At 38.5% G+C, this 23253-nt stretch overlaps 1 protein-coding gene across 1 annotated transcript in view; it reads left to right on the top strand.

Annotated features, from left to right (window-relative positions):
* The first annotated feature begins 1235 nt into the window (after positions 1 to 1235).
* The window catches only part of akap12b (A kinase (PRKA) anchor protein 12b), a 45467-nt gene continuing 23449 nt past the window's right edge, over positions 1236 to 23253 (top strand). The window contains exon 1 of the mRNA XM_067383842.1: positions 1236 to 1482. Within this exon, the coding sequence (XP_067239943.1) occupies positions 1372 to 1482 (111 nt within the window). The 5' untranslated portion in view covers positions 1236 to 1371. The remainder of the gene's footprint in view (positions 1483 to 23253) is intronic.

Below are 23253 nucleotides of genomic sequence, written 5' to 3'. Positions count from 1 at the left end.
AATAAATCCTGCACCCATTAGTGAAATATCTGTGAGCTTCGAGGGATTTATAGTTTTTAAATTGTTCACTATGCGTTTATGCCATAAACAAGACAGTTAACAATATTTAAGTATGATGATTTAGGTAGCAATGCGGGGTCAGTAGCACTCCAACTTACTGCAGTCAGTTCGTACAGATCTATGTTATGAATGGATGGAAATTTCTCCAAATAACGGTCCCTGGCATCTTTGGTGAGTTTATCGCGATATGAAATTTTAACTTTGTTCTTGTGCTTTTTCATATTTGCGAGTTATATGCTTGTTATCTCAACTCGTGTAATCTCTTTCATTCTCACAGTCAGCAGGGATACCACAAATATGGCGCCGCGGTGACGTCACACACAACAAAATCACGTGTCTGACAAAGACCGATTGCCAGCCATGTTACTGCACCTCTCAAGATCCATAAAGGTACTAAAAACATATTTGAAACAGTTCATGTGAGTTCAGTGGTTCTGTCATATTATAAAGTGATAAGAATACTTTTTGTGCGCCAAAAAACAAAATAACGAATTTTCAAAAATATCTTTATGGGCCGATTTCAAAACACTGCTTCATGAAGCTTCTGAGCTTTCTGAATCTTTTGTTTTGAATTAGTGATTCGGATCTTCTATCATTCGGGTAAACTGCTGAAATCACGTGACTCTGGCGCTCCGATTCACTGATCCAATTCGTAAAGCTCCGAAGCAGTGGTTTGAAATCGGCACATATATTGTTGAAAAGTCGCTATTTTTTTTTTTTTTTTTTTTTTTGGTGCACAAAAAGTATTCTTGTCGCTTTATAATATTAAGATAGAACCACTGAACTCACATGAACTGTTTCGAATATGTTTTAGTACCTTAATGGAGCTTGAGAGGTGCAGTAACATTGCTGGCAATGGAGGCCTCACTGAGCCATCAGATTTTTTAAAAAATATCTTAATTTGTGTTCCGAAGATGAACGAAGATCTTAGAAGAGGGTGAGTGATAAATGACTAAAGTGAACTAACCCTTCAACATTCATTAACATGATTGCAGATCAAAATATAACGAGACTGAAATGTAACTAGCTATAGGCTACCTCAGAATTGTATTTTGTCCTATTTCTAAATGATGTTACACTCCCAGGTCTCACTCTGGTTTGATGCTGTAAGGCGTGTCTGGCTGCTCTCCATGTGATACTGATGGGAGGAGGGCTCCTAAAAGTGAACCTACAGACCCGTTTCAACACTTTCCAAAGCAGACAACCCTCGGGACGGACTGCAGGGTACATTTACACGGGCGGTTGGATACCTACTTCCTTTTGAACGCTCATTATTTTCCTGAGAGTGGAGAAACAGCGACGTTATTCATCATGGGAGCGACACCATCCGTGCAGCGGGACGCGAAGAGCCCTGAAGATGCGCCAGAGGACATCAGCGCTGAGCTCAGCGACGCTCAGGATGGAGAAAACACAGATGGAAAGGTAATATTACGCTTGAAAAGTAATATTATTGATGTTAGCTGACGTTTTGCACGGGTGTGGGCATAAAAGAGGGGTAAATCGCAGAACATGCTCACGTAAGTATCCCCGTTCGGGACCCCTTAAGTCAGATGTGTGGCGCAGCTAGTTATTGAGCTTTGCTTTAGCATGTAAACACCTGATACCTCCTGACAGCTGTGACTGCGTTGTGCGCTTGTGTGATTCGGCTCAGCAGGTCTGTGAGAAAACGTTGAGGCGTGTTTGCTTATGCATGTGCTTTGAGCTTTATTTTAAATTTAATGAGTAGATTTGCAGCAATTCAGTATTGAGGCAGTCAGTATTACAGCAGTGTTGTTACATTCTTCTTCTTCTTCTCCCCAAATACTGTTCTATGTTGTTCCCAGTTCCCCATGATGAAGGTGCACGTTCTCAATATTTTATGACACCGTGAGTCTCTCATAATGTGGCTCTGGTGGTTGAATAAGTTGTTTGCTTGAAATCATATTTGAATTATCATTAGAGATGACGATATCAGATGTGGTCAGGTAAAAAAAAAAAAAAAAAATGGAGAAATAAATGCTTTTCTATCTTGTTCCCAGTTCCCCATGATGAAAGTCCATGTTCTTAATATTTTATGACACAGTGAGTCTCTCATAATGTGACTGGTGGTTGAATAAGTTGTTTGCTTGACATCATATTTTAATTATCATCAGAGATGATGATATCAGATGTGGTCAGGTAAAAAAAACAAAAACAAAACAAAAAAACATAAAAAAATGGAGAAATAAATGCGTTTCTATCTTGTTCCCGATTCCCCATGATGACAGTCCATGTTCTCAATATTTTATGACATACTGAGTCTCTCAGTGTGGCTCTTTGGTGGTTGAATAAGTTGTTTGCATGACATCATATTAGAATTATCATTCAAGCAACTCTGCCTTTGAATATATCATTCGAACGCAGTAGTGCTGTCATATAGTAATATGAGGCTGCAGGTCAATTGCAGTCAACACCACACAACAAGTGCAATAATGCTTTTTATACAGGAGTTCTATAAACAAGAATTTAGAGTTTAAAGAGCATATAGAGTAAAAATTTGGCTAGTTGGCTCATATATTTTCATATATATTTGTTGGGTTTTTATGCTTTGCGAGTTGCTAAACAACAATTGAAATGGAACAGATTTTAAGTGGAGCAACAGCAATTTCCCTTTCTTTCTTGAAGTATTCTGTAATCAGTTTATATGTTTAAGGTCCACTCCGGGTTTTCTATTTCCTGCTTGCTGATGAGAGAAACCCACCTTAGAGTGATTCTGGAGTAAGAAAAAGCATTGCACTCTAACAACACACTCTCATTGCAATTCATAACTTTTTTTACAAATTGGTGGCTAATTCGTACAATCACATTATATGTTTTCATAATATAATCTTCTTATTGTGCACTAATGGTTAGGGTGGGGTTAGTAGTATTGTACGGTTTCGTACACATTCATACGAAATCAACACCTCGTAAAATATTTTTATCTCAAGAGATCAGGTTAGCTCCAACCAATCTGGGACTTTTTCACTCTTGCGTGATGCCTTACTTAATTTAGAGACACAAATTTGCACTATGCTGTTATTTCTTGTCATGTGCCAAATCACGGGATGCATAACTTACACCTTGGTGTTATATTACTTTCAAAGAGCTATGTATCAAAATGACATGGGCTATTGTAGCCAGGAGAAGCCATGCAGAAATCGGAGGGGATTACCAAGATTCAGAAGAGCATCTTACACTATTATGATGTACAGTTACATATTTACATCATTTAAATCTCCAGTGGATCTTAAAAGGGTTAGTTCACCCAAAAATAAATATTCTGTCATTATTTATTTACCTTCATGTCACTTTTTTCTTCTGTAGAACATCAAGATATTTGAAAAATGTTGGTAACCAAATAGTTTTGTTTACCATTGACTGCCATTATTTGGACAAAAAAAAAAAAAACATTTCGAAATTTCGCAAAATATATGTTTCACAGTAGAAAAAAGTCATACCGGTTTGGAATGACGTGGCATTTTTGGGTGAACAATCCCTTTAAAATCTCTTCTTGTTTACAGTTCTAGGTTTGAGAAGACTTTTCCTAAATTTTGTAGGTTGTTACATCTCTAAGTTGTTCCTTTCAAAAGATATGAAAGTGTTAAATATGTTTTAGGAGAGTAATGTGCAGAAATGTGATGGGACACATTTTGTTCCAGAGAACAGTTACAGTTTTATGTTTTCCTCTCTCAAACTAAGTACAAACAAGACAATGACCTTGCATTTTGTTTTCTCCCAGCATTCCTTTCTTCTTCTTCAGCTGTTCAGTTTTATATAAAGTGCTTGATGATGGTCGCTGATATTGTCTCACCAGCTGCGCTTGTATAGAGTATGCACCTTTTTTAATAGTCGAGCATAAATAGTTGTTGAAACAAGTCCTTATATACAAAAAAGACCTGTTAAACCCATCCAGTTCTGTGACTTTTCTGAATTTTACGTAAATCTGAATCTTGAAGCATGTCAAGACCTGTTTGAGGTATGGAATATGCAAAACTTGAGTGTTTGTTATTTATCAGATAAGGACCGTTGAACAGGTGTGGTCTGGTGTTTGTGTGTGTGCGCTTTAGCAATATAACTACATGCTGTGTATACAGCGTTTGTGTGAGGCGCCCTACTGGAGATGTGGTTGATAAACATCCTCTCTGGCGCGCATAGGAATTTTAGTAATTCCTCTCTTGCCTTCTCTCACACTTGCGCTCTAAAAATGGGTCAAAACATGGATGGGGTTGAACACCTACTCAGACATTTCCTCCCCCTAAAATGCCTCTAAAACACTCACTTTGTTGAAAAACCAACAGAGGCTGAACCTCGGCTCTCAACTCTTTTCTAAGTCCGCAATTCTTTTACAGACTCAATTGCAAACATAAACTCACAGTAATGCCTGTGTTGGCCTTACAATGAGATACACATTCAAGCCTTTTTCCAAACCAACAATGCACTGATTGACAAGTTTATAAACACCCTTTATTTGTGATTATCTGGATTAGATTCACACTATTCATCACTCAGAAGTAGCGTTTAACTTACTTATTTACCATTTTGAAGGATGGCATAAAACCCTTGACATGTCAGAGGGGTAATGAGAGAGGGGTGGTGTGGGAGCGTTTGCAATCAGATAAGAGCCTCATAAAGGATGGGACCTGAGAAGAGGGGGGAGGAGTGGAGAACGAAGAGAACAGAGAGCCCATTTAGGATGGGCTGGAGGACAGGTCCCGGGGCAGAGGGGTGCTGTGTGTGCATCGGCCCGAAGAAAGAGAACTAGGGAGAGAGAGAGTGATTCAGGGAGGGGGACATGGGAGAAGGATTGCTGATCTGAATGGAAACATATCATGTAGAAAGAGTAAAAAAAAAAAAGGGCACAGGGAGGGAAAACAAGTAGATGGATAATTAGCTTGTGCTTTTCTGATAGGGGTGATGAGAACGGTAAAGATGAGAAATAGAGAGGGGGGATACAGTTTTCTTGTGAAAAAGTAAAAGAAATGAAAAAAAAAACATTGTTTGTTCAAAAGGTACTGAACAGATGCTCTATGAGATGTTATGCTGACTCTATAGCAGTCACATTGAATACGTAGTGTTAAGAAGTGAGATTCAGGTGCAGTCAGGTGGAAAAAAAGTACTGTTAGATAGACAGAGCAAATGTGAATGTACGTCCCAATTCTGCCGAATGTCTGAAGAATTTTTGTTTTTAGTTCCTTGTGGTTCTAATCTCAACTTAACTGTCATCTTTATTTGAAACTTATGAAATAAGGCATAACGTTATGACCACTGACAGGTGAAGTGAATAACACTGATTATCTCTTCATCACGGCACCTGTTAGTGGGTGGGATATATTAGGCAGCAAGTTTGTCCCCAAAGTTGATGTGTTAAAAGGAAAAATGGGCAAGCGTAAGGATTTGAGCGAGTTTGACAGCTCATATTGTGATGGCTAGATGACTGGGTCAGAGCATCTCCAAAAATGCAGCTCTTGTGGGGTGCTCCTGGTCTGCGGTAGTGTTGTCAAAAGTACCGACTTCGGTACCTGTCGGTACTGAAATTTTCAAAGTGTGACGCTTTGAGCGCTGTTGAGCGGATTCGTAAACATCTCTGATTGGCCATTGTGTTGACACGCTCATCGGATATGCCTGTGATTGGCTACAACGATCAACGCGTGGGAGCATTTGAAAGCGCACAGAAGTGTTTGAATTTGAAAGCGTTTTGAAAGTGGGAGCGCGAGCGATTGAAAGCAGGTGTCTAACAGTGGACTGATCCGCGATAGACGCCCTGCTTTCAAACGCTCCCGTGTGTATCTGTGTAAGTGCTTAGTGAAGAGATTAATTGATAACTATTTACAACGTTTTTACAGCGTTGATCATTGAAGCCTATCACAGACATATCCAATGAGCCGTGAAAACAACGGCCAATCAGAGATGTTTACGAATGCACTCATCAGCGCTCAAAGTGTCACATTTTTTAAATTTCAGTACCGACTAGGTACCGAAGTCGGTACTTTTGACAACACTAGTCTTCAGTGGTCAGTATCTATCAAAAGTGGTCCAAGGAAGGAACAGTGGTGAACCAGCGACAAAGTCATGGGAGGCCGAGGCTCATTGATGCACGTGGGGAGCTACTGTAGCTCAAATTGCTCAAGAAGTTAATGCTGGTTCTGATTGAAAGGTGTCAGAATACACAGTGCATCGCAGTTTGTTGCGTATGGGGCTGCATAGATGCAGACCAGTCAGGGTGCCCATGCTGACCCCGGAGCAATGGAAGAAGGTGGCCTGGTCTGCCATCCATGTGGTGGATGTTACTTTGACACGTACCACCTATCTAAGCATTGTTGTAGACCATGTACACCATTTCATGAAAACGGTATTCCCTGGTGGCTGTGGCCTCTCTCAGCAGGATAATGTGCCCTGCCACAAAGCAAAATTGGTCGGGGAATGGTTTGAGGAGCACAAAAACAAGTTTGAAGTGTTGACTTGGCATCCAAATCCCCCAGATCTCAATCCAATCGACCTTCAGTGGGATGTGCTGAACAAACAAGTCTGATCCATGGAGGCCCCACCTCGCAATTTACAGGACTTAAAGGATCTGCTGCTAACATCTTGGTGCCAGAAACCACAGCACACCTTCAGGGGTCTAGTGGAGTCCATGCCTCGATAGGTCAGGGCTGTTTTGGCAGCAAAAGTGGACCAACACAATATTAGGAAGATGGTCATAATGTTATGCCTGATCGGTGTATTTATGAAACATAACTTTAATAGTAAGGTCTAATGTAAAGGTACCATGAAGCATAATTTTGTAATTCTTTTTGTTTAAATGAACTTTATTTAGGTATCACAGAAAAGGTATGTTTGAGCTGTCTTAACTGAAAGCTTCTTGCACCGACATATCTAAAAATATTTCAGTGCTATTGTTTTGTCTCAAGATGCACATCAGTAATGTTTTTTCAAAGGCACGTTTTTAAAAGATACTTAAATGTCCTAATTTAACTAAGGACTAATCCTGGCTTAATCTGAGCCCTAACTGTGAATCCAGGCTCCAATGTATTAAGTACATGAATTAACAATGAACTATATTTATAAAATATCACTAACAAAGATTTTAAAAATGCTGTAAAAATATTGTTTAATGTGGTGCATGATACCTTATTCATTAACTGATGTTATTGACCCTTATTGTAAAGTGTTACCAAATAATATTTTATTAAAATCTATGAAGTCTGCACTTCATTTCTGACTCTCCATTCACATTATTGATTAATATCAATCTCCTTCTTTGACCCTGACTTTAGATCAGTGACTCTTGTTCATAGTGGAACAGTGCTTGAATGCATTGTTATATGACAGTTTTGGATTGCAGTAAGGGAGAAGGAGGCTGTATGAAAAGACCATTAGTCTTTTATTAGAGGAGAGAGGGAGGCACTTAAAGTAATTCGCTTAGATGAAGGGTGCAGATGGAGTGTGTGAGCTGTCAACAGCCAGGGACAGGGAAGGTATAGAAAAAGAAGAAAAAACAGATGAGCGAAAGGTGGAATAAGGAATATTATATTTAGTTATGATGTCGGGTTTTAGAAAAAGTATTTTGTCCTTTTAGTAGTGATAATATGTTTATGAGGTGTTTACTGAGTTTTTATTAAGTTTTTGTTGGGTAATTACATTAGTCATTAAAGGGACCATCCTGTTTCAGAGCAGGACTTCCTATCTAGAAAAGGAAATTAGAGGAGGCATGATGCTAATGAAGTTACTTCCTGTTTAAATATCCAGTTATTCTCCTGATTATGTGTTGTTTGGTGCAGAGATTTAAGCTATTTTTAGTCGTTTAACTTAATTTGTATAGTCATACGGAGCTTGTCTGTGTCTTGACAGGGGGACAGGTCCATTCTCAAGTGTATTTCTCAAGGCTGAAAGAAGGGCAGACAGCCAAATAAACAATCTGTCACATTAAATTATTTTTCTAAATATTTTACATGCTGAAAATCCAGCAAAAGATGTTACAATATATATAAATATTGAACATAATATTCCATGTAATCTTTCAATTGATGTAATATAATAAAAAGCAAGTATAATAATTATTAAAGAATTAGAAAAATGCTGTTTAAAATAGTTTTAGTTGGATAGCATGTTACACCGAAAGACATGTCAGCTTTATATTATATTTAACTTCAGCTCCACACATACCGTACATAATTTTGGATTCAATGAGATTTGTTTTTCAAGAAATTAATATTTTTTATTGAGAAAGGATGCATTAAATTGATCAAAAGTGACAATAATGACATTTATAATGTTACAAAAGATTTATATTTCAAATAAATACAGTTTTTTTTTTTTAAATGTTATATTCATCAGAGAATCCTGAAAAATGTAAAATTGTTAAAAAAATAAATATGAAGCAGCACAACTGTTTCTTGAGCACCAAATCATGAGATTAGAAAGATTTCTGAAGGATCATGTGGCACTGAAAACGAGTAAAGACTATTTTAAATTGTAATCATATTTCAAAAAATTGCTGTTTTTACTGTCTTTTTAATAATAAAAAAAAAAAAATCAGCCTTAGTGAGCATAAGACAATTCTTTCTAAAACATAATCTTACTGACCACAAACTTTTCAATGGTATTGTATATATGAATTGATTTGTTTACTAATGTTTTCTTTCATTTGTTGTGTACAGAAAAGGAATCAGTGGAGCTTTAATCCGCATTTGTGTTCAGAAATCTCTTTGGCTCTCTCTTATTATTAGGACTTGTTTACATGGGTCAAAATAGAAGGGTTTTGTTTTCACCAGCCAACTCTCACTGTCCTCCTCCATCACATTCACTCTTTTTTTTTTTTTTTTCCTCTCCCCTCCTCCCCTCTCTCCCTCTTTAGAAGTAAAGTTGGCCTCATAAAATGTTAATAAGTGCCAGAGTTACATAAAAACAGTCTTCCAGAATAGAAAAAAAAACAGAGGCCAATGAGGGCAAAGGTAGAATGAAGAGACTGTAGAGTTTGTAATACACAAGACATCCATTGAGATATCCTCTTTAATCAACAATATAGAGCAAAGAAATATTTCTTTCCTTTTTTTCCTTAGCTTCACTCATTTTCTCAAGTAAACAAGCAATTTCATCGTATTTCCTTATCTTCTGAGTTACTCTTAACTGCAGATGGGCTTGTGCTGATAAAAGTGAAACGCTCTCCATGTGGAGATCCCAGACTAAGTGCTTTCATCAGGAGTCAGTATCAATAACGTTTCATTACTGCCCTGCCAGAAAAAGACAATGCCAGTCAACCGTTTACTTTTGTCTGCACTTCACAGCTCAAGAAACCTATTGTACTGCTGAATAACAACTAAAGGCTCCTAGATGTGCTTGCTTTACAGCTTAATACAAATGTAGTGGAGACTATCGACATTTGAAGATAAACATCATCCAGAAGCTTCACTAAGATGGATTCTGGAAGTCTTTTGGATTTGAATGTGAATCCTCAACCACAGGTGACAGAATGCTTTTGAATATACTTTGGCTGTTTTAAAAGACTAACAGTCATAGATTCAATTATTGGTATCCTCTTGCATTTTCTTTCCAGTTATATTAAATTAATGAACAAAGAAGATTCTGAGGGTCTTGCTACCAATAAAATATACTGTGTAATGATGTTCTTTTCTCTGAAATCGAATTGGTCATGGCAGATTGTGCTCTCCAGCTGGTCCCAGATTGTTTACATGCTACTTTTATTGCTTTGTAATGCTGATTGGTTTTAGCTGATGTCATTACTGTTGTTTCTCTGTAAATGGGTGGATGCAGCCTCCACATTTTTACAAGGACAAATTTTTTAAACTGTGCTTAATGGTCATAGATCCACTAACCTGTGCAGTGTTGTGTAATGCTTGTAGCAATCAGCCTTCGAATCAAAGAGATTATGCAAATACAAACACTCCCACACACAGAGTAATAATGACGATGTCAACAAAATGAGGCCGAAGCCATAATCAGTGGATGGTACTGGATGTAATGTCATCACAGACAGGAACCACTCCCTTTCAAATGAACCTTAAAACAGATGATCTGATATGTATTTGTTCTTGGAAAAAAAAACAGAGCTGCTGAGCTTCAGCTTAGATTTTTTAGATTTCTCTTTTATTTCAGAAATGAATCAAAGATTTCGTTGATTATGATTCTTTTGCAGTTCTTTGTAAAGCATTTTGTCTGAAGCTGCAGAACAGTCTTTCCCATCAAAATGGAGCCACTCTTACAGATACACTAAAGGGCAAATTCACTAATCCGTTTAGTATGCTGTATTTCAGTGCAAACTCCTGCATCTTCTTCACTAACCACATTTGCCTGGCACAATTATCAATGCTTTTACTTCTTGTGGAAAGCATTTCCTAGTGATGATGACAGCAGTAATGGATCAAATCATGGAGAAGTGCTTTATACTTTATATATATATATATATGTATATCTCTGCACATCCCTGTAGTCGAGTGCAAATTGTGTTCATAACAGGTTATTTGGTATGATTTTGTGCTTATTTGCATAATAATTTTAATGAATCTGGTGCAAAAACGCAGACAGCATGTGCAAATTAACAATGCTGTATGAGAGCACATTCAGTCTTAGTGAATCTCCCTTAAAGGTCCCATGACATGCTACTTTTTGGATGCTTTTATATAGGCCTAAGTGGTTCCTAGTACTGTATCTGAAGTCTCTTTCCCAAAATTCAGCCTTGAGGCAGAATTTCAGCCACTACAAGCCAGTCCCACAATGAGCTTTCCTCAGGACGTGCCGTTTCTGGGTCTGTAGCTTTAAATGCTAATGAGGAGGAGAGAGGCGGGGCAAGGTGGAGGGTGGGTGTGGCCTTAACCAGCTTGCAGCTACGGTACCATGCGCTAATGTTGACAGTGGATGTATTGCAATGGCTCATATACAAGCAGTCGTTCAAGCGTTTCAGTTTGACCCAGAATCTGCAAAGCAGAGAAAGGGGAGTTAACCTTTCCCCTTATGACGACATATAGGGAAGATTCCAGATTGGGCTGTCTGAGCTTTCATTTTCTCAATTTACCCAGGGCTCGGTTTACACCCATTGCCTTTTCTAGCCACTGGGGGATCATATGCAGCCTAGGGGAACTCATATTAATGTTAAAAAACCTCATAAAGTGAAATTTTCATGCCATGGGACCTTTAAGCCAGGGACACACATTCTAAGGGTGCGTTCACACTTGTAGTTCGGTTCGTTTGGTTAATTTGGTCCGGACCAAAGAAGAAAAAAAAAAACATTTAGCCCTAGGCTGATTAGCGTTCAGATTGACAATTTTATCACCGAACCAAAAGATACCGAAACCTTAAGGCATAGGGATACCTTCATAACGTGATTGGTCGGATTTTACGAGCTAAATGCGCTTGTTGTGTGTGTGTAGCCTGCATGTGATGGTATTTTGGCCAGATGGGAACTCGTGAAGACCTTATAAAATGTGTAAAGTGCTCAAAACAGCGGCGGGTATCCATCCGTCACACACACAAACAATCTGCTGCGTGAAGACGCGCGTCTGATGCCTGTGATGGGCAAACTCACGACTATGACGAGAAAAAACGACATGCATGAGGATTCTGTCCTTTTTAGGGTCTCGTCTTCCTGTTTTTGGTTCGTTACATGTCTATGGTCCGTGTTGCGTTCATATATCATTCAAACCACACCAGAGTTCGTTTGGAAGTGGACCGAGACCCATCTTTTCAGCAGTCTCGGTCCACTTGTTTGGTGCGCATGAAGGTTCGGATGGCAGTGTTCACATATGTTCAAATGAACCGCACTAACCGAGCAATCGCACCAGGGTTCGTTTTAATCGAACCAAACATGACAAGTGTGAATGCACCCTAAGACTGAGCTCAACACACAAAGACTTAGATTTAAAGACTTAAATACTAAAACATGGAATTTAAACACTGACTGTAAACACCGACTGAACACAACTGGCTCTGACTCTGCGCGTGGGCATGATCAGTCGTAAGTATCAAATTACATTCATAATCGGCCTTACAAATCATTAAGTGTGTCCCTGGCTTTAATGTAGCATCTTCCTTGTTTATGAAAGTATTGCATTTTAACGGCATGGGTGACCTTTAGCTGTGCCCCCTTGGGAAATGCAGTTCAATGAGATCAATGAGATGTAGTAATTAAAGTGTGGATTCCATTTAACATAGAGTCATAAGACTTTGACAGATTAATCTTTCTACTCTCCTAACAGCCCTTCTGAGTTAAGAGTGAATGATGACATTGTACCCAGCTGTTTGTGGAGTTTTCATCAAGATCTCTTAACAACTGATTTCTAATCATCGATGAAAGGATGTGGATGATACAGGACTTTGATAGATTGTGCTGGCTGTGATGGAGTAAAATCAATCTGGAACGGGCCCTATAGCATCCATTTAAGTCATGGCAAAAGCATCACTAATGGATAATAATTATGACTCAGTGTTTGTGTGTAAATGGCTCAGACCACCATGGTGAAGTGGTTTGTTTAGACAGTGTACTATTTCTTTATGAAAAAGGATACTTTTTTGTGTAGGTGTAGATTTGAGTATTTGTTTATATTGGTATGTAAAACTTTATTTACATAGACTTATTTAAGACAATGTTTACAAAGTGCCTTGCAGAAGACACAAGTAAATGTTCACATAAATACATATGGAAACTTCAAAAAGGTCCGTGGCATCTATAAATTTATGGACTCCATATAGTCGAAAACCCTTTCGAGGAAAGTCAGTTCACTCTGGAGCCATATTTGGAATGCTCAAATAGTGTGTATAAAAAAAAATACAAATAAAAAGTCTCTGACTTTACCAGGTGGCGATTGGCTCTTTTATTTAGAGGGCAGGCCACATTGTGCATTAAATATTCTGCCATTCATAGTAATATGACTGCACTGTTTTGGTATAAAACATCATGACCACCTGCCTAATACGCTGTTGGTCCTCCGTGTGCTGCCAAAACAGCACTTACCCGCCAAGTCATATAAGTTGCAAGGTGGAGCTGCCGTGGATTGAACTTGTTGGTCCAGCACATCCCACAGATGCAAATCCTACAATTGGATTGAAATATGGGGAATTTGGAGGCCAGAGCAACACCTTGAACTTTTCTTCATGTTCCTCAAACCATTCCTGAAGAGCATGCGCAGTGTGGCAGGGTGCTTTATCCTGCTGAAAGAGGCCACTTCCACCAGGGAACATCATTGTCGTGAAGGGGTGTACCTGGTCTGCAACAATGTTTAGGTTGCTGGCATGTGTCAAATTTACATTCACATGAGTGGCCGGACCAGGGTTTCCCAGCAGAAGCATTACATTCCCTACACCACCTTCGTCCCGCAGTACATCTTGGTTTCATCACTTCCCCAGGTACACGGCAGCCCCATACGCAGCAGAGTGTGATTCATTGTGTGTTGTGACACATTCCTTCCATATCATTAAAATTTTGTATGACTTGTGCCAAAGTAGACCTTCTGTTGGTTTGGACCAGGCGGGATAGCCTTCGTTGGCCTTATGCTGCCCAACACCCTGTCGCCAGTTTGTGGTTTGTCCCTCCTCGGACCACTGTTGGTAAATTCTCACCACTGCTGACTGGGAGCAACCCAGAAGCCTTGCCATTTCAGAGATACTCTTACCCAGTCCCTTTGCCATAACAATTTGGCCCTTGTCAAAGTTGCTCATATCTTTATTCCTGCCCATTTCTCCTGCATCCAACATGTTGATTAAAAAACTGATTGTTTGCTTACTGTCTAATCTACGCAGACCTTAATATGTGGTGTTGTTAGGAGATGATCAGTGATCAATGTATATATATATATAAACACACACCCACAATCTTTGATGCAGTCCAACAAGGTGCTGACTGATCTGTGGACATCAATTGAAAAGTTGAGCTTTGTACTGATAAAAATAGATGTTATATTATTATATCACTTTGATTAATTGGAATATAAACAGGTGAAACAATAAAAGGCCTCAGAATCAAGCCTGGGGGGACACCCACAAGACATTACATTAAATGGTATTGTAATTATGGCACCGTTTTACATGTCTCCAGTTTGATACTGTAATGTTTGTGACATTGGCTTTGCAGGACAGCTAAACAAAGAAGCAAGCAAAGGGAGGAGTTACGGACATCCTGTATCAGGCACATGCGCTGTTTTCCCTCCACTGCAGTGCAGAGTCTCATCAGCTCAGTGCTGTACCAAAAATAACCAGATGCTTTCCTGTCTCACTCTCTCTCTCAGAGGACAGAATAACCCTACTTCATCCTTGAAAGACAAATCATGACTCATGCCTCTTAACAAACTGCTGTGTTCCCTATTTCTGGTAAAAGTTTAAATTTCTGTATATGATGTGGGGGGTGGGAGTTAGAAAGCACATATTAAATTTGTAAGCATCCAGGGAGAGTTGTAAAAACGCAGCACAATCATATATTGATTGAAAGGTCATATATCGTTCTGGCTGGCAGCCATGCCAGGACATTTGAAAATTTTATCTTCAGATTTATACCGAGACTTAGAGTATATAGAAAGTCCTAGAAGGCCCTGTAGTAAACACTGTTTGCATTTTCTGAGTTTGTTAGAGATTATGTCTGCTGTTAAATTTTGTTTGTCTCCTCATTATGATGGACTGTATAATGGTTGAGTGAGAAGAACATTCATATACATTCATATACAAGATTCATATACAAAGTTAATGAAAACAGAGAAGGCAATAACTCATAAAGGTATAGTCCACCCAAAAATGAAATTTCTGTCATTTACTTGCCCTCATTCTGTGCAACACAAAATATGATATTTTGAGAAATGTTTTTGGTGGCCATTAAATTTCACTGCATGGACAAATAAAACTATTGAGAAATTTCTCAAAATATATTGTATGTTCCACAGAAGAAAGAAAGTCAAAGTGGTGGAATTTTTTTTGGTGAATTATCCCTTTAGGATTCCTTGTAAATTTATTTGTGAGTGCGTCTCCACCAAAGCTGGTCACATGCCTCTATCACAGTAACATTGTTAGGACATAAAATAAAATCAGGCAGCATGTGAGAATCACTGTGAGCCCAGTCCCTTTGTCTGCAACAATTCTGTATCTTCTTTGGTTGGATAACAAGATCATGTGGCTGTTGGCGGCAGTGGGTGAACTAATTTCCCTGGTGTTGTATCTAATCTTCTCAGGTCTTACATGGGAAAATGGAAAATGTGTTTTGTGTCAACAACGGACGCTAAATGTCATTTGAAAGTGTAAGTAGTCACAGTTCACAAAAGTGTATTAAAGACCTCTATCACTGACAAGTAGGTGGTCGATTGGTTAGGCCAGATGCATGCTGACAGATGAGTTAATTGCAGGTTTTATAAAACCCTATAAATATGGTCTAGTAATGGCTATTTATTAGTGGAGTATATTTCTTTATAATAGATGAACATTTTCTCTTTTTTTTGCAGTCATTAAACTGATTTAGATTCAGTATCCTCATTTTAAACTGACTATTGTTTCTTCAAAGCAATTGGAGAGTCACGTCTGAACTTTTCCTTTCTTCTTATGATCTGAATCACAGGAGGACCCTTGGGATAGAGCGAGAGGAGAAGGTTTATTGTTTCAGTCCGACAGTGGGGGAGCTGAATCTGGCACGGTCCAGTCGATCTGCCGGAGACACAGGGAGGTCCTGTCCTATCACAATGATGTTTGCTCATGAGGGTGGCCTTAGTGACAGCTGTTTTGGGAGTGGAAGGAACAGAAGACTCCCAGTATCGGCGGGAAACAAATAGGGGGTCAGGAAAATCAGGAAAATGCGCAGTGGGGTGGCTCGCAGCTTGGAAGACTCTCCGCACGGACATTTATATGTACAAGTTCCTGGAATTCGTAACAAAATCGCTCCTTTTTTGTATATAGCTCCCAGTCAGTGCCAAAAAATAAATTCCTCTTTTGTCAAACGAGAAGTAAAGAATTCACTGCATATGTTTCCATGAAACAAACAAACCTGAAGCCAATACGAAGGAAGCTTTAGCAAAGCAACACTTAATCTCCTCACAGCCTTGCAAATATGTGATTTATCAAGTCAGGGCGAAGAAATGCTATGCTGTTTGTAAATGTGAAGCTCAAATGCCATAAATTTGCCAAAGTCTAATAAGTTTAGGCAACAAGATGATGTGTTTGTCTGCATTTGAAGCCACAGATTTTTCCCTTCAGTGAGTGAAAAATAGGCGGTTTGGACTTTGACACTCTGGTTCTGATTCAGACTTTGAGAAGGCTGATGATTTGTGGACCTGTTGTGATCTCGAGCAGTGTTACTGATTCAAATCGACACTGTACATTTGATATGATTAGGCATGTAAGGGCGCAGTGTATTTTGGTGGCCTAATTGTCAGGATCAGGTTGTTAGCGCTAGCCTGTTCAAACACTGGGGCAGTTTACCACAGTAATACTACACTGGTGTAGATTGTTTGTGAAGTAAATGACTTAACTGAGAGAGACTGAGGTTTGCTGTGTGTTGCCAGAGGCTGATCGTTTCACATCTGTGTTTGTGTCGAAGGAGATGATGCATGCAGTTTGTGGTCTCTGAGGCTCCAATACTGAGTATGTGTTAACCAAGTTTGTATGTATATATGTGTGCTTAACCCCCTACACAAAGCATGTCTTTCTCTCTCATGCTGGATGAGTAGCTTACTGTTTCTAAATTCAGCTGGAATTATGAGCAGATTAGGTTAAATGAGATGAATGTAATATGTGTACATCAAAAACAGATAGTTTGTTGTGCCAATGACTCTCACTAAGTAAATCTCTTCCAGAAAGCAGCTAGCAGTCATTGATGAATAGAGTATGGGTATTATGTAGCCAATTTGTCCTTATCAGTAGTGAATGAAATCATGGTGTTTTGGACCCTGTTGACTTTATTGCATGGGCATTCTTCAAAAAAACCTTTTGTGTTCTTCTGAATTTAATTTTTTGGGGGGTGAAATGTACTATTAATACTCAAGTATAAGGAATAGGCGAATGCGAGGGAGCAGGAGAGAGGAATATAGTTTTATAGTTAAAGGATTATATTAAAAGGTTAGTTCACCCAAAAATGAAAATTCTGTCATTAATTTCTCACCCTCATATGTTACATCCGTAAGACCTTTGTTCATCTTCGGAACACAAATTAAAATATTTTTGATAAAATCCGATGGCTCGTGAGGCCTGCATTGAGAACAATTCAACTTAGACTTTCAAATGCCCAGAAAGCTACTAAAGACATATTTAAAACAGTTCATGTGACTACAGTGGTTCAACCTCAATGTTATGCAGCGACGATCCTTTTTGTGCAAAAAACAAAATAACAACTTTTTTCAACAATATCTAGTAATGGTCGATCTCAAAATACTGCTTCATGAAGCTTTACGAATCATTTGTTTCAAATCAGTGTTGATCGCACGTATCAAACTGCCAAAGTCACGTGAATCATTGAAATATCGAAACACTTATGATGCAACAAAGCCTCGTTTACTGAAATCACGTGACTTTGGCAGTTTGAGATCATTTGATACACGCTCTGAACCACTGATTCGAAACAAAAGTTTCGTAAAGCTTCGAAGCTTCATGAAGCAGTGTTTTGAAATCGCCCTTCACTAGATATTGTTGAAAAAAGTCGTTTTTTTGGTGCACAAAAAGGATTCTTGTCGCTTCATAACATTAAGGTTGAACCACTGTGGTCACATGAACTGTTTTAAATATGTCTTTAGTAGCTTTCTGGGCATTTGAACGTCTACGTTAACTTCACAAGCCATCAGATTTTATCAAAAATATCTTAATTCGTGTTAGGAAGATGAACGTCTTATGGGTGTGGAACGACATGAGGGTGAGTAATTAATGACAGAATTTTCATTTTTGGGTGAACTAACCCTTTAATAGTTTTGTGGCTTTTATACAGTTTATTGTATCGGGGAAGTTTGTTTACTCAAATGGGAGGTTTGTATAAACAGTGAATAATCATGCATCCATCATGAGATCTCAAATGCTAACCTGAATTACAGTTTCTCTGCAAGAAGATTACAGTATAGCAAAAGCAAGCAATGAGGGTAATAGTCACTAACAGAGCTATGATTTCCAGCTAACAGAGTGGAAATCATATCCCAACTGAGACAAGTGAGCAACATAGATTAAAATCATTAACTGTGGTCTATTATGTTTCCTCATTGCTCATAATGGGCCTAACATTGTTTAACATCCCTCTGCCATCAGTATTTGCAGGCTTTCCATCTCTCTTTTTTTAATATCAAATGTTATGGGGTCAGTATTCAGCTAAACATCAAACCTCATTACACTAAAAAACAACCTATTTCACTTATAGTAATCAGGATTCATTCAACTGAAACAGCTTTCCTTATGTAATCAAACTGCTTAAAGGGAAAGTCTTTCTTAACTGACCCTTAAGTTGTTGTGGTTGTATGACTTTGGTTGAGCTATCCATTTAAGACAGTAAGAGCACTTAGCCTAGTTCCTTAGTTTCAATTTATCTGAACCTGTCTGCAGAATTTAACATGTTTAACCATGTTAGGTTTTGGATCTAAAGTCTTACTTCTCTGTAGACTCCTTTGATAACAGATTCTATCATGTTTCATTTCCATGCTCTGCAAACATACCACTGGAGACCCACAGGGTTTGGTGCTCTGACCACTGCTATTGTCTGTCTGCAGCTTGATTAGTACATCACATGTTTTCTCTTATCACTTCTATAATGATGTTACATCTAGAATTCTGTCTGCATCTCTGACCTCCCTGAACTTGGGATGTATCTCTCTCCATTCTCAGAATTGGCAGAATTGTATTTAAACTCTTGCATCAGACACATATATCATTGTGTATGAACTAGTTCCCCATCTTTCCATCTAGGTTAGGAAATTTCTCTATCCTTGCCTCGTGGTGATGAAATTCCCTAAATACAGTTATAACTGCTCTTACTGACAATTCTTCAGCATAGTCCTCAGACAAACATTTTGAAATATATATACCTTATATATGGTATAATATAACCAAATTAGAATTATTATTAGGGGTGTATGTGAGTTGTTTCTGTAATGTTCTTGATGTAGGCCTAAATCAAATGATGAAGTATCTATCTGTCCTCTCCTGTTTTCTCTCTGTGATTCAGTCCTCATCAGCAACGGGTCAAAGGGCAGAGGTTAACAGGCACGGGTGAACCATGACCCCAGAGGGGATTTTATTGCCTTGTGTCAGGCGTAGCATGGGTATATTTATGAATATTTGGATGCGTACAGTGGGGTTGCTCATGTTGCTATTTTGAACTTTTCTAATTTGCTACATTTTTCTTATCTTATCAAATTGTATTATCAGCACCATAACTTGAGTGAAAAGTTAAATTGAAACATTAACATGAATTTTTAAATGTCTTTTCTGTAATGACAGCAGCACTCCAGCTGCATGAACTCCACAAGTTTGTGTAAAGTCAAACAAATATTTTTTTTTTTTTTTTTTTTTTTACAAAAGCAAGAACTTGTAGCTTTGCTTATTTGTCATGTAATGTCCCATCTGGACCTCTCACAATGTATAAGACAATGTTGTGGTTACGCTATGCACTCATTTAAAATCTGTAGTCATAGAACATGGTTGTGGCAATGGTTAGGAAGGTTGCTGATATACTAGCCTGGCCTTTCAGTTTTATGAGATAGCTATATAAGGATTTGATATACGATTATAGTTTACACCCTCCTGAAGGCCGTTTCACACACTGTAATTCATCTTAAGGTGTTTAAATTGGCGTTTAAGACACTGCACTGGGAAAATTATGTCTCAAGTGTTCAGGTATTCTGCTAAATATATAAATTATCTAACAGTTCATTTCAAGAGGTCAAGGTTTGTCCACTCAATGTTTCATTATTCTAGTAACAATTTTATTTTTTCAAATTATATCTTGTTCATGCAGTGATATTCATACACTTATGTGGGCTCCATCTGTTTGTAGCCATTTTAAATCTGTAAGTATATCAGTTTTAATTCAAAGTATAAATAAAGTCAAAACTTTATTAACAGTCCAAAATGTCATTGAGACCAACAGAGTGTTGAAAACCTTCAGAAGGTCACAGATCTGTCAGATGAGTACTAGAGTATAGTATTTGACAACTGGATAAATGTTTAAGAGGGCATAAATTCTCCTCTCCTTTGCTGTCTCTTTCTGTCCAACAGAGAAGAGATTTGCAACCTCTCTGCAGAATGATTTGTGGGATGGACAGCCATCCCTGAACCTCTGATCTGCAGAATGGAACAGAGAGACTGCAGAAAGAGGGGAGGAGGAGGAGACAAAAGGAATCTGACAAATCAGTGCAAAATAGGGCAGCAGAACAGATGAACGCATGAAAAAGATAGGGGTATTTTTAGATAATGAGGTTTTAGGTAAGACATGAGAAAACCAGCACATTCTCGCTCCTAACTTGTCGTGGACGCATGGTCAGGACCCCTTGGCATGGTCAGGACCCACAGGGTTCCCCTTTAGCATAATTTTTCGGTGTGCAGGGTAGTCCATTGCTTTGCCTTGTGTGTCAGATCAAGATGCATTTAATTCTTTACATTTGTAAAAGTAGAAATGATTTTATAAATATTTATACTTCTTTAGATATTTTGGAGTACCTAACCCCTGCCCTAAACTCTAAACATTTCTAAGCAATATAAAACTCATAACAGGCAAATAAAAGTACGGTCACTGGCATTTATTGCAAAAACTGACCAAAAAAACAGCATTACAAACATCTCGTGTTGCATTCCAAGTCTTCGGAAGCTATACGATATCTTTATATGAACAACAGGGTGGAACTTAAGGTTTTAATCACTGAAAATGCTTCTTCTGGTGGCAATTTTTTAATGTGTGTGCACAGGATCTGAGCTTGATGGCGGATTGAAATGGTGAACTCTTTTGGGTTTGTTACTCACACAAATCAATCATTTGACCTCGGAACACTTGGTATATTTGTACTTTTTAAATAAATTGTGACTGTAGTAGTACTTGCCTGTTGTATCCTGTGTTCTAAATGGGTAGGTTTAGGGGTAGGGGTTGGGTTATGTGTTCAAACATGTCTAAATAGTATAAATTATGCTGGATTATTAAATTGAAAATCACAAAATATGTGTCATAATGGCAAAATTGTTATTATACCCCAATATATAATTTCATCATGATGATAAAATTCACATGCCCATCATGTTTTTCACGTACATTGTGTTTTGACACTTTCTCATTGAAAGCAATGGAGTACCCTGCATGTCGAAAAATGCCGCTAGAGGGGTGCCCTGTGTGTTAAAAAGTGATATCGAGGGATCCTGACCAGGCATCCATATGTGATGAGTTGGGAGGGAGAATGTTGAAGAAAACATTGTTTTTGTTGCATTAGCTGAAAATAGCAGAGCACAAGGCTTGTCACAAATCACATTCGTGACAGGACACACACTCACACCTGATGTCACACCTCTCTGCAAACCTTCCACCCACAAGTGTGTGATGCCATAAAGACAGATTGTGTTTACCTTTAGTTATTTCAGTTAAACAACTGTCACACTTAAGCACACTCACACATTCTGTCAGTTTTCGTTGGTTGAACAGTTGTTAAATGCCCCGGGTGAGTTATGATCTTAGAAAAGGACTAAGTGTGTCAGCAGCAGGCTCAGACTTTACATCTTTTGCAGAAACTGCTCAATTGGCCAATCAGAATTGGATGCATTTTAAAAATAGCTAGATTTATTTAGATTAAATTATCCATAATCAATGTCATGTCAATTTTGCCCTTGTGCACACTGCTACACTATATTGCCAAAAGTTTTGGGACGCCTGCCTTTACATACACATGAACTTTAATGACATCCTATTCTTAATCTTTAGGGTTTAATATGGAGTTGGCCCACCCTTTGCAGCTATTACAGCTTCAACTCTTCTGGGAAGGCTTTCCACAAGGTTTATGGGAATTTTTGACAATTCTTCTAGAAGCACATTAGTGCGGTCAGGCACTGATGTTTTGTGAGAAGGCCTGGCTCACAGTCTCCGCTCTAATTCAACCCAAAGGTGTTCTGTCGGGTTGAGGTCAGGACTCTGTGCAGGCCAGTCAAGTTCCTCCACACCAAACTTGCTCATCCATGTCTTTATGGACCTTGCTTTGTGCACTGGTGTGCAGTCATGTTGGAACAGGAAGGTCCATCCCCAAACTGTTCCCACAAAGTTGGGAGCATGAAATTGTCCAAACTGTCTTGGTATGCTGAAGCATTAAGAGTTCCTTTCACTGGGACTAAGGGACCAAGCCCATGAAAAACAACCCCACACCATAATCCCCCTCCACCAAACTTTACACTTGGCACAATGCAGTCAGGCAAGTACCGTTCTCCTGGCAACCACCAAACCCAGACTCGTCCATCAGATTGCCAGACAGTGAAGCGTAATTCATCAGTCCAGAGAACACATCTAGACTTGTGGCTGAGTTGCTGTTGTTCCCAGTTGCTTCCATTTTGTTATAATACCATTAACAGTTGACCGTGGAATATTTAGTAGTGAGGAAATTTCACGATTGGACTTATTTCTTAGGTGGTAACCTATCAGGGTACCACGTTTGAATTCACTGAGCTCCTTTCACAAATCTTTGTAGAAGCAGTCTGCATGCCTAGGTGCTTGATTTTATACATCTGTGGCCATGGAAGTGATTGGAAAACCTCAATTCAGTGATTTGGAGGGGTGTCCCAATACTTTTGGCAATATATTGTATAATTGGCATAAAACCTTCTTAGATGGACCAGTATGGTGATGATCTTGACTTTCTTCAGCTTGAAGATTTCAGTAATTACAGATTAGATTTCAGGTTACAGCTATCTGAAAGTTTTGTATGGATCTGATCAAGGAAATTACATGTTGAAATATGAAGAAAACAACTCACACAATAGCTTACGTGATGTGATACACCAGTCTTTCATTAAATTACATTTGATCTTGTGATGTCCAGACAGTCCATTCCTCAATAAATATATTGTGGATAATTGATTTTCATAGTTTATATTTTGTTGCCAAATATGGAAACATCAATGTTTGTTTTCAATTAAGTGATAATGGTCACTAAACCTGGAATGTTTATGGGGATTTTTGGACAAAAAGAGAAAATGGGATGGTAAGATTTTGTTTTTTTTTTCTTCATGTTTTTAAAAGAAGTCTCTTGTTTTCAACAAGGCTGCATCTGTTTG

Source organism: Chanodichthys erythropterus, chromosome 4, assembly GCF_024489055.1.
Source record: "Chanodichthys erythropterus isolate Z2021 chromosome 4, ASM2448905v1, whole genome shotgun sequence".
NCBI lineage: Eukaryota > Metazoa > Chordata > Actinopteri > Cypriniformes > Xenocyprididae > Chanodichthys > Chanodichthys erythropterus.
Note: the sequence above shows the minus strand (reverse complement) of the source record. Positions and strands in the feature narration are given on the sequence as shown.